Source organism: Helicoverpa zea, chromosome 1 (genome assembly GCF_022581195.2).
Source record: "Helicoverpa zea isolate HzStark_Cry1AcR chromosome 1, ilHelZeax1.1, whole genome shotgun sequence".
Lineage (NCBI taxonomy): Eukaryota > Metazoa > Arthropoda > Insecta > Lepidoptera > Noctuidae > Helicoverpa > Helicoverpa zea.
This window is the reverse complement of record NC_061452.1, coordinates 8,077,917-8,090,942: the sequence shown is the minus strand read 5'-3', so window position 1 is coordinate 8,090,942 and position 13,026 is coordinate 8,077,917. Positions and strand designations below refer to the sequence as shown.

The following is a 13,026-nucleotide window of genomic DNA, read 5'->3' as shown; positions in this document are numbered from 1 at the left end:
AGGTTTTAAAAGAAAACAAGAATATTTATTACGGTGATTATAATATAATAGAATATAGTAACATTAAAGATTAATAGTAACTAAGATAACATAATATATCACCTAATAAGTAAACAAAGAATATTGTGTATATTCGTCGAAACGTATAAAATAATCAGATGTTAATAACGAGAATTGTTATGTGTCAAACCGCTTGTAAGTTAGTCTTAGCAAATTGCAGCAAAAGAAAATGCAGTTCTTAATTTATTAAGTACAGTAATAATACATTTCTTTCTTGTACCTAGTTATCTTGTTAGCAAAACGACCAACTGAAACCTATACTAAAAATTAAAACAAAAATAACTTTCAATATAGCACGAAACAAAAATATGTAGGACATAAGAAAAGGACCTAATACCTAAGCTCAAGTACCTAAGTTACGTCATTACAATAATTTAACTTGTTTACGTTTGGTCTTAACATTACAAAAATGCCAGAACTTAATTAAAATTGTTAACGGACAATACAGTTACAAGCGGTGACCAACTTAACATAACCCGCTAAGCAAACAGTTATTAATAAATAACAAAATATTTACAAGTAAATAGTTCGATGCACTAAAACTAAGCAATGGTATGATAGGTACCGCTATTGGCAATAAGTATCATGGCAAGTAAACGTTTGCATAAGAATATATAGCTCTTGAAACCTTTCTCTTTGTTCAGAATATTTGCATGAATATATTAGTATGTAGTAGGAGTACATAACAGTAATAAGCTGTATACTAGACACCATGTATTGAAGCCAGATTACCGATACATGTAATACATTCGAAGGTATCTACTCTTAAATCATCTGTAACGATAGTTCCCATCGCAATGCAATTAAGTACTTATGTTAATGTTTACGTACACTGAAAGCTCGGCTTGATTAATACTTTACAAGCTTAGACAATAGTAATGATTACGTCAATTATGTACATCACCGTGTGCGCATAATGATTCATGAAGCTAAAAATGGCACTAATGACATCAATTTTGATCCTCGTTTTATATCATGCACTTAGTACAAGACCTAAAATTTCAATGCTTTTTCAACATTTCTAAATTCCAGACTAGTTAATTAAACCGAATTAATAAATAAACGATTTTAACAAAAATGAGACACAGTCTTACAAAATCTATCTTTACGAGAATCCGTTACAGACAGATAACATAAATTACCTATTTACAATCTTATAGAAACAGTGACTAATAAATGAGGCAAATTGTAAAAAAGAAGAAGAATTGCCAGTCCCGAAACCCTACACTTTCATCGCACTTTCCTAAATTGAATGGTGTCAGTTAGCACCGTTTTACTCTCTCCTTAGACGAAAGCTCGCAGATAAATGAATCTGTTAAGTGGAATGCTAACCGGGCTCTTAAACACGTCACCAAATTCAATATTATTCACGGAGATCTTTTAAACCAATTAGGCATCACTGTTTATGTGTAGGTTATACTGCATTATATTTTATAATGTATGAATTTAATTATCCATATTGCCTTTAGGGTTCCTAAGTACAAGGGTAACCGGGCCAGCAGGCAGAGCCTTGAGAGCTGCCCAGGCTTGTGTGCGCGTGAATCCTTCCATCGACTGCCCTCCAGCTGACAGAAGTTCCGCACCGACTAGAACACGACCGCTTTGTGCTGCTGCTCCTCCTGGAAATAAATAACATAGAGTTTGTTAATTAAATGAATAACTATTTAATTAATTCCTATACAAACATTTCATTTTATTATTTTACTTATGCAGTTATTTGTAATCGAATCTACAATCTCACCTGCGAAAAGTTTTTTAACGGTGAGAGGACGATCGCCACGCGGCGAGTCTCGTCCACCATCTAAGCCGAAGCCGAGGCCGGCTCCACCGCCAGCCTTCTCCAGCAGCACCGTCACAACTGAGCCGTTAGCTTTACTGTTGTCACCTCCATCTTTATCTTCAACCTCATTTCGGACCTTCGACTCCGCTGTTGAATAATAATAAAAAAATCAGATCCTCCGTCAAGTGTCAAGTCTTAAAACGCCCTTTTTAATAAATTACTAACCTTTGTCAGAGCCGCATCCAACTCCATTAGCATTTTGTCGATTTTCGATCTCTATTTCGATAATTACTTCTGAACGTTGCTCCTGAAAGTTTATTGACATTAAGGGTTACTGACTGTACCATAAAATCAGTTCTTCTGACTTTGAAAGGTTAACATCTGATAGTTAGAGTTTAATAATTCGGTATTCCGTGATTTTTTTGGTTTTGTATTAACAAATAAATATATAGATTTTTTTCTCAAAATTCATTTGTTGACCCATTAATTAAATGAGTTGGTGGTTACCTTAAGAATAGTGACAGATTGTGCATGTGTCAGCCCTGCCATAGCGCAGCCGTTTATACTTCTAACTTTAGCTCCTCTCTTCAGTCCTGCTTTGGCCGCCACACTATCTGCTAAAACTCTATGAACCTGAAATTAAAATTATCATACTTAGTCCAGGGTAAATCAACAACTCATGTAAAATGTTGTTGACTGGTGAATAATTAATGTGTTTCCCACTGAATTTCAATATTATACAGTGTTACGCATATTAGCAATTAAAGGAATACACACCGTAACCTCTTTCGCTTCACAGTCGATTCCTCCGGCCAAAATAACTCCTACGCCTGTACCAGCACCTCTTCTCAGTCGAATTGTTTCAGTCGGTACCTTGTGCTCCTTTGTAGAAGTAGTGTTAGCTTTCTCACTCGATGTGTCGATATCGCTTTTTTTACTTAATTCTAAAGACTTATCTTTATTGTTCATGTTGTTGAAATTACCATCAATGCTTTCTACAGCTTTGTGGTGTTCGATAATTTCAAGTTTGCTACTTTTTTCTTGTTTAGTAGAGAGGCTGCTTTCGGTTTTTTTAATAACAAACTCATTTTTGTCTGACACACTCGTTACTTTGACACTGTTATAGTTATCTAGTCCAGCTTTTTTAATTTCTTTAATGATCTTTTCAGATATTACCTTAGGACCGTCTTCAACTTTCGGGCTTTCTAAATTAATATCACTTTGTTTATTTTTATTAGCTGAGCTAGAGTTTCGTTTCAGTCGTGTATTTTTGAAATCATTCTTCCTCTGCCACACATTAACGTCGCTGTCACTATCTGAGTCAGTTTCGGCAATGATTTTGTTGCGTCGTCTGTTTTCACCTTTATTCGACATAACACTCACCGATGGCGTGAGTGTAGAAAGGCGCTCAGACGTTTTGTGCACTGGACTCGGGGATCTGTCGCAAGTCTCGTGTGAGAACTTAGATTCAACAACAGGTGACTTAAGCTTAGCATCTCTACCGCTCCTGCATTTTGCGGATGCTAAAATGTTTCGTCTGTTGATCGTATCGATATTATACGATTTCGAAACTTTTCTCTTATCGGAGTCAGCGACAGAACTTTCAAGTGAACTACAACTCGCTTGCGATCCAGACGTAGCTGCCGAACCTGCCGACGAACTGAGTGATACGTTTGTATCAGACGATACGGAGCGGCAAACATTTCGCTTCATGTACTCTTCTGGGTTCTTTTCCGTAATAATAGCTTTATTTGGAATGTCAGACTTAAAAATCGAATAAGTTGCATAATTTGAAACTCTGGGTGATAATCGTGAACTATCAGATTCCATATTTTCTATATTATGCATAGGAGATGATGCCGAAGATCGGTAACTAGACTGCGTGGAACTCATTGCAGAATCATTATCACTATCTACTACGTCAGTAGCAGTGCAAATTTTTATATCCAAATTCTTATAGTCCCGAATATAATTCAATATATCCTTATGTTCTTTTCTCGATGAAATTACGTTATCTGCTGACAATGTTTTAATTGGCGTTAATGTCGTAGGTACTCGACCTGTTAACCCATTGGTATCCATTGTAGACCTAAGAGACTTAGGTGATTTATAAGATGTTTTGTTCATTGGATCTAATCTTTCATTATAATTAGGTTCTGGAGTGGATTCTTTTGATAGAGATGAAGGTGTATATACTTGCAGTGATTTACGTTTGAATGCAGGCGAATATTTTGGTAAATTATTGGGCAGTAGATCAGCTTTCCATTTTGATTCATTCAAATTAATGGGTTTAGAATTATTTGGTTTGTTGACTTTTGTATTCACATTTGTTTGATTGTTCTTTAAGAGCAGTGACTTGGAAACTGTATCCTGGACTTTAATCTCTGGAAGATCCACTATTGGAGTTTGTACTTCAGGTATAGCTAAGCATCTTAATTTAGACATAGATTTCTTCCTTTGTTCAATTAAATAGTCCAAATTGGATTTGTGTTTCGTTATGTTTTTGTTGCCATTGTCATCACTGACACTGCGCGCATGATACACCGTTTTTGCAAATGTAGGATCAATGCTCGAAGGTAACGTTGTGGTGCTTCCGTAAAATAAGGGTTTGTTTTCTGTGTACAGAGACGTATTGCTACTCTTAGCTGAACTGTATGTAGACGCTGTTGAGGAACGTTCCATACCTCCCAGAACCTCCGGTCTTTCCGTATGCCTCTTGTAAGAACGTGGTAATTCATCGAGATTGTCTTGAGACTTCGTCAAACGTCTGTCTAAGGAAGATACATCAGTGTAACTGTTAGCATATGAGGCAGTACTTTTTCTGACCACTGAAGGGTTTCTAGTTGGCAAAGTGCCACATTTATCCAAGCGATCTGTAGATGTCGCTCGGTCATTGGAGAACATGGCAATCTTGTCTTTGACGCTAGCCTCACTGCGGGCATCTTGTGTTCTGGATGTGTAAGAAAACCGGGGTCGCGTGCCGGGCCAGCCCGCCGGCATCCGCAGCGGCAGGCGAGTGCTCGGCTCCGGGGTCTTCTCTACGGCATCGCACGGAGTCTCTACTCCGTCTGGGGGTTGTCGTGGGCATGATGGTAGAGGTGTCTCATCATTAGATAAACTTTTGTCTTCAGCGTCGCTTTTGTTGACACGATCTGAAATTAACGAAATAGAATACCTTATTAAAATGAATCTATTTTAAAAAATATTACTCTAAAATAACTCAATCAGTAAAACTGTTTATAAACACTGAGCTCCCTGTAGCCACTTCATTTTCCCTACACCGCCATTACCGGCACGCGAACTCGTCTGACCGATGTCTGAGCGAACAGCTGATCCTATCGTGTTATGATAACTCTGATACCTTAAAATGCATCAAAGGCAATACACTTTATTACAACATAATCAATTCATAAATTCACCAACGACACTGGTATGCGCGTGCAACACTTACACAAATTATGTATACCTAAGTGTGCAGTCAGCATCTTGTATATTAGTGAACAAACTAAATATTTGTATCCAGGTCAGCTCTCGCCGGTAGTGTTATCGTAAATACTTCAACTTATAGCACTGCATGGTAATAATACTAAAATTTATATGTATTTATTTGATTTCACAAGTTGGGGAATTTCTCAAGTGATAAACTGTCAGCGGTGGCCGAAGGAAATTACTTAAATAAGTTAGCAGTATGAATCACGGACAGTATCCTATTACAGTTGACCAACACCGAGTGAGCTAGGATGATGCGTCATTGCACGTACTTCATCACAAGTGATACTTAGTCACTGATACTTGTGGTCATATGCTAACGATTTCAAGATATAGCGCATGAACAAGAGAAACTACGTAAATTGTTATGTTACCCTGAAGCATTCTGTAACTGTGCATACATTGATAAAATTTGCACGACCATATTGTCAAATAACAATACAAGAGTTTACTGAAAAGAATACCTTCTTTCTCCTCTTCAATTCGATGCAAACAACGAGAATGACGGATTTTAACAACGCTGTACGTTTTCGAGTCAAACACTATCACGTTTTGATAATACATCGGTTCCTACTTCAGGTTCAATTTAATTTATAATTAATTTGATAATTTACAACCGTGTAGTTTATTTAAATTAAATTAATTAATATGATTTTAATTGAGAAAAAAAATAATAAGATAGCATTCGAGATGTGTAAAACCAAAGAAAGATTCTATACAACTGACGTTATTCCCTACAATATTCGTAGTAATGTTTACTATGTACACATATTTTGCAGACACGGCACGCTTACATATGTTTGAGCAGCTGTTACTGAATTTCAGTCTTAGAACCTCAAGGGTAGTAACAATATAAAAATTGTCATAACGTCACTAATATTGAACAAAGACATTGAATTAATTTGTTCAGTTGCCTAGACTTACGTCGTGACCATCGACGCGGCCTGAATACTGTATGGGTACCTATTTTGCTGAAAATTCTTATGAAGATGGCTAAACTTCACAACTGTTCCTTTATTCAAGTTTCCTGAATAGCTCTTATAACAATATGTTTATACAGTTTGATACGAGGTCCTTACACATTACTGTCTATGTATACTTGCAAACCATCTGCTATGAATGATCAATATAGTATACTACTCTACCAACCACTATGTACCAACCTATATACAGACATTTATATAAAACAAAAATATCCATACATAGGTACTTCAATTTCATACAGGAAATAAGTGCCAAAGTGTGTATGTATGTTGAAGTTATTTATTTATGTAGCCTTGATAAAGGAACAAAAGGATAGAGAAAACATTTTCTTTTGGAAACAAGGATAACTGATACATAAATACACGGATGGTTAATAAAAATAAAGCTAAGTACTCAAGCAGAAGAGGTGCGAAAAATCATTCAGCGATTGGTACGCTATTGTATAAGTGCTCTACCTAGAGTAGGTAAGAGTGCTACACAAGATATTGCTGAAGTAATATTAAAGTATTGATATCTTTGATGGCGTTTTTAACATTTAAATAAGAAATAGAATTCCACTATGTAATAATAGCATGGCGATAAACTATAAACTGTACATAGACTTTCAGTAACAAATACCTAATACAGACATCCAGTAACAAAAGAAATACTGTGTAACATTTTGAATAGTACAAATATCTAGCTTCATTGGATAAAACGAGTCGTGGTATAAAGCCTACGTATATGTCCTAGGAAGCGGCCTGAAGAAGGTGACCGCTAGGTCAACCCTACATAAGTACATAGGCTACGGCAGAGCTCGGCGCGCCGGTATATAATGTAACGTGAGGCTGTGGACTTATATGTGATGATATTAAATGCTTCAATGACATAAAGTAGTCCATATAAGTGACAAGCTTTGTGAACATAATCCTTGATACAAACCATGAAGCGACACCGATCGCCTCGGCAGTTTCCTCGTGTCCAACATTGTTAAAAAAACAAAAAGTAACTTCCAAGGTGATCGTCATTTGAACCAATTCATAACACTACACTTTCATTCGTCAAACCAGTTTTTGTATCCTGTTCTTTCTGAAAACTTACTTTCATTGTGCACTTCGGAAAATTAATCAGAGAAAAAAACTTCCGAAATCGAAAACTCCTACCCACTTATTTGGCATCGGAATAATGTTACGGATCTCAAAAGTCCGAAGAAAGAGGATCGAGTTAAGAATGCGGAACGTGTCCATTAACGACCGAAATAACAGTTATTTTACATAGGGCGGTGCGTGCAGTGGCGTGCGCCCACGGCGGAGTGCGAGCGGCGAGCGGCGAGCGCGGAGCCGCCGCGACATGGCGCGATGCACTGACTCGCGTTGGACTTGCAGAAATTTGCAGCGTCGCCGCCCTTGACGGGGGCGTTGCTCCGAGCCAGGGACGGACACCGAGCTGCGCACGCGACGCTCCCCCGCGGCCCACCGCACACCGTCACCCGACACACGGGCCCATCACCACCGACCAAAACTACCATTTATATCAACTGCCGGCCGGCCTGACTAACACTGTGACCTAAAGAGACGCACGCGTTAACACGATCACACCACGTTGGCTCACAGCAGCCTCGCACACTACCTGCAGGAACACTAATTCTAGTGTTCTAACGTTGATCTCGATCAGCAATAAGAATCGATCGGTATCGTGTGCTATTTTTAGCCAATAGGCGCTGGAGGGCGGCGACCGTGAGCTCTCGCGCACAGCAGACGGCGCCCGCGCACCACAGATGTCAGGGTCGAGGCGCCCCAACTCTAACTTAATCTTTTATTTCCGTCCAGATGCAAGTATTTCTAATAACACTCCTCAATCTTTCCAATTTATATAAAACGTTGAGCCCTTTTAACATGAAACTGGTCTATAAAAGCCGCTTTCTTTTGCTTTCTTTTTCATATTTGCGGTGAAAGAACGAGTGGCATCGTGGAATGCGCCTTGTAGGTATATAGGAGTGACGTCGCCGTGGCCACGGGAGGCTGGAATGCTGCCTGCGCCCTCCGCCGCCGCCGCCCCTCGCAATCCGGACGCGGCCTTTAAACCGCTCCGACGTGTTTGCAGAGTTGTTTGCACATTTTTTTACATTCCCGTCCTTTTATTAAGCCCTCCTGTAATACCTACCTCAATATAATAATAGATACTGCAGAGTCCTTGCTGGAGTTGGGATTTTTTATATCTTTCGTTTATAAACATTTTTATAGAAATACTTTCAAAGTAAAACCATTTTAACTTTCGAGAAGTATCGAAGCTTTATGTAAGAACTTTGCGGTATGTAGGTACCTTAAATGTAAGACGAACGAACTTTATTGAATGCAGAGTTATTGTATACGTAGCTAATTTACAGGGAACTGGGTTTCTTGTTCTTTGGATATAATCGACGGATCCAACAGCGAAACTATGAAATGGATAAGTGAAAGAAAGTGCAATCGATTTCACTTTCAAAACTAAATTAACTTTCTCCAGTGACATGTCTTACGTAATCTGAACAAAACAAGTCAGTAATAACCGCAACATTTATATCTGTAAAGGTCGGCAAGCATTTATTAACCAGATTTATCAATGTTAGATTCATTTGTGGCGCTACGCTCAGTCCTTGCTTGAATTTTTCATAAGATGTTACTCACGTTTACTTGACGTTCAAAAGAAGAGTAACTTTATATAATTAAGCAATGCAGACTTGAACTGCTGTCATATAATGATATATATTAAGTTTAAACGACATTTTTGCGCGTATACTGAACTCAAAAGCTACCTATACAATATAAGGTATGAACGTTTTTTGCTTCGAAACTTTCTTACAGTGAATGGCCAACAACTACATTCAGAAAACTGAGATCGTACCTACCTACAGCACAATTAATAAAATACTTTTCTGTTGGTATGCGGTGTGGTTACCTTTCTGTATAGCAAGTCAAACAGGCCAAAGCATACCCTGGGATCCGTCAAATATACACAAATGGTATTCTGTAAATAAAGACCTTATGTCCTTCTGTTTGGATACAAAATACTTTAATTTTTAATAATTTTTTGTTTGCCCCTCAGAGGAAATGCCGAGACTTGCAATTTAAATGGCAACCGGATAAATTAATGCGCCACTAAGAATTTGAAGGAAAATTACAGAGCAATTTTGATTTTTTCCTTCTCCAGAAGTATTTCGACGGACATAGTCCTAGCCGAGTTTTCGCCGCGTAGGATGCGGATCCCTTCCCTTAGCCTTGACCGTAACGTAGATTATATCTGACCACAAATTGACAGTCACTTTCAATCATAAAATGATTCTGGTGAGACGATATGCAAAGCGATGGCTAAACAATGAAAGCCGACGGACAGGTCGTGGTCGTCACTTTAATGATCGTGCTGCGGGATTCCAGCCCACCTTACTTTCCTCGCGGGAATTTATTTGAAAGTACTTTTATGTGTGGTGTTCAGTCTTGAAAAATACAATTGTTCTTTTGCGACAATGAAAGTCGTGGTCATGTAGTTAAAATGTTTTCGAACATATTTCATGTACTTTGTATAGTGTACAGGTATGTTTTAAAGTTGCGCACGCAATCCACACCTGAGGCTAAAGAAACTTCATACGATTATGTACGAGAGGTATTCATAGCAAAGGCAATAATTAAAACGTGCCGTAATCAATATCAGATGTAAACGTTGCAAAATCGTTTATAGTGAGCCTACAAATACCCATGTAACTATTTGGGCTTCAAGCATTTGGTTAGCGTTTTGAAACGTTTTAAACAAGAATCTCAATTATTTACTTTACATTTTCTAACCGTTGGGTCAGATTATAAACTTTATTTAAATTTAATTATGTTTTACTATAAATAAATAAAACACGGTGTTAGAGAGTATCACGCTACTTTAACTAACGAATTGAAACAAAGAAGAATAACTATACTGTTGTTTAATTTACAATTTTCTTAAATTATGATTGGTTTTCTATTTATAATTAAGTTGGCTTGTGTGCTTGTACCTGAGTCTGAAAAACAAACTGATTTAAAGAATACCTACCGTCTTACCACAAAAACTTTTAAACGTCAGTTTATGCCTTGTCTAAAAAAATGTCAAATTATGACGTTGACATATGGTTCATTTTGCAGCTAAAATTTTATTAGACAAGTGTAAAACAGGGTTTAAAGTTTTTGTAGTAAGGCCCCTAATGGTTATCTGTTTGATCAATGACTCGAACCTTTTTTCTTTTGTAACAATTATACAGTATCGCTGAATTTGAGCTTAGCAATCCATTGTGAAATTTTGAACTCTGATATTCAAATAACTCGACCATCATCGTTGGCCTTTCAAAAAATAATGTTTGTTCAAGTTCCTGGTAAAGTTTATGTAACATTGTAAAGAAATGTGCAAAAAGAAGTATCGCATAAGTGGAACACTTGAAAGGCTGTTGAAGTTTGTTGATTGTATGTAGTGGCACGCCAGCAATGCAGTCCAAGCCTTGCACCGAAACTGCATTACGCCATGTGTTCAGCCGGGGCAGGTGCGACAACGACCGCGCCTCTACGCAAGGTGCACTTTCACGCCCTGGACAAGGATTCTGATATAACTATACTCAACACTTTGATCATTTTCTGATCATTAAGGATGCTATAAATAACAAGTTTCTCTATGAGGTCAATAACACACGTTCGAGAAATTAACATATCTATATTTTGAAATGATTATGTTTTCTAAAGCATTTAATAGAACTAGTTTTAGTTTTGCATAATCACGGGTATTATATGTGATCATGTTTACATCTACATTATTTTTAAGCATAATAATTACTGTAATTGTAAGTAACATTATATTTTAGAAATGAAGTTATTAACTTTTCATAATAAATTATGTGCACACATTTTAATTTTAATATCTTATTTAAAATGAATCGAAATTATCTTTCAGCATTGTGAGCTATATTTACCACAATTTTTCATTAAAACTGAAGAGGATCGCATGACGCTTAACGAGTTTGTTGAAATCACGTCAATTAGAACGTAATTAGCTATAATTTTCCGATTAATTGAGCAGCAATAGTGTGCGCGGGCAGCCTCCCTCAAGCCGCGAGCATTTGATATGCGCCCGCGCACTCAAGCTAACGCGTGCTGCATTTACCACTTTATCACACAACTCTATCGGAATTCCTAATACATGTTTATTCTTGTAACATTAATGCTGACGATTAATCTTATTATGTAACACGGATTCTTAGAAATATATGGTAACTATTCAGGTCATTGAGTACTTTTCACGATTAAGAACTAGATGTTTCGTGTGGAAAAACTATATTTTATGTATGATATAATAGCATGGCATAATGCTCTACTATTCGTAATGTGTAGTTCTGCAGTACACAGAATACACAATTTTATAACTGTATGTGCTACAGTAAACCTCTAACACAAAATGAAATACGTAGGTACTATAAGTGAAGACGGTGGTGAACAAAATGGTTTCATATCTCCCACATCTATTACTTCATAGCTAAATATGAAGAAGCATGCAAAACAACCGGTATCGTCACAACACCATTAGCATTTAATAAAGTTACAGAATGCAGTGAAACTGAACGTGACTCTTGTGACCCACTGGTCGAAAAATTGCATAAGTTGTGAGAGGTTGCTGATAACCCATCACCTAATTGACTCACACGAGGCTTGCAACAACACTCTGTTGTTTTGCACGTATCCGGATTTACTCACTGACCAACATACCGCGACTAACGGCTGTTCCCAATATTTTATCTGTTGTTTTGCTCACTAAAGATAGGAATTTTATATTGCTTGTATGCTGCTAATGTTAAAATTATATATCTAGTGAGCATAATCACAGATAGATGATTAATTTTATAGAGATGGAACGGCCGTTTGCTGCCTACTCAGTCAGCCAGAATGAAGCAGGCAGATAAATAATTTACTAAATACTTATTTTAATTTGTCCTTTTATGAAGAAAAAAATTAATGCAAATGCAGTGACTGCAAGGCGCTCAGAAATGAAATTAAATATTATCACATTAAACTCACCTTCCCAGAAACTCCTTTCAAAAGATGATTTTCGCTCTTTTTTCTTGATGACATCAACTGGTTTTCTGCAATAATAACACACACTTTATCATTGATATAAAATACGAATACAAGAATACATTTTAAAAGTTCTACCGCGGATTACATGATGAATTATTTCTCATAAAATATTTGATGATAATGATAGCCAATCGCATCAAAATCAGGGTAAGTTACAGTCACGCTACAAAAAGTAGCCGGTATGCGTACAATACTGAATCATAAATTGTTTTGCAACAGAAGTCGTGTGTGAGTGCACAGTTTATTTACTGGGCGGGCAAGTAATCGAATGAACGTCGGTTGTGCACGCTTTGAGCCTACACAGCGGATAGTGATTTATCGCGATTCAGTGTAAGTGACCAATTTCTGTAATAGTAACAATTAGCGATGGCGGGTGGCGCTCGCTCCCGCCTCCTGCCTCAACACTACGCCCGCCATTACGGCAGCTCTGCCGACACTGTTTTAAACCGTTTATTAGTGGGTGCTTTAAGCCCTAGTCTGGTAAAAGTTGTAACTCTGATGTAATGTACTTGGTTATTTTATTTTATTTCTGTTCAGGATTGCTTACATACGGCACAATAAGTAAATGCATGAGAAAGTAATGCTTACTTATATCCAAATTGACAAAGACAAAAA

The 13,026-nt window shown here is 37.3% G+C and overlaps 1 protein-coding gene across 1 annotated transcript in view; it reads right to left on the bottom strand.

The window, feature by feature from the left end:
- Positions 1–24: 24 nt before the first annotated feature.
- The window catches only part of LOC124640643, a 34,416-nt gene continuing 21,414 nt past the window's right edge, over positions 25–13,026 (bottom strand). Inside the window, exons 3-8 of the mRNA XM_047178544.1 lie at positions 12,352–12,416; positions 2,618–4,992; positions 2,348–2,473; positions 2,066–2,147; positions 1,802–1,987; positions 25–1,679 (exon numbers count right to left, since the gene is read on the bottom strand). Coding sequence (XP_047034500.1) covers positions 1,507–1,679; positions 1,802–1,987; positions 2,066–2,147; positions 2,348–2,473; positions 2,618–4,992; positions 12,352–12,416 — 3,007 coding nt within the window. The 3' untranslated portion in view covers positions 25–1,506. The remainder of the gene's footprint in view (positions 1,680–1,801; positions 1,988–2,065; positions 2,148–2,347; positions 2,474–2,617; positions 4,993–12,351; positions 12,417–13,026) is intronic.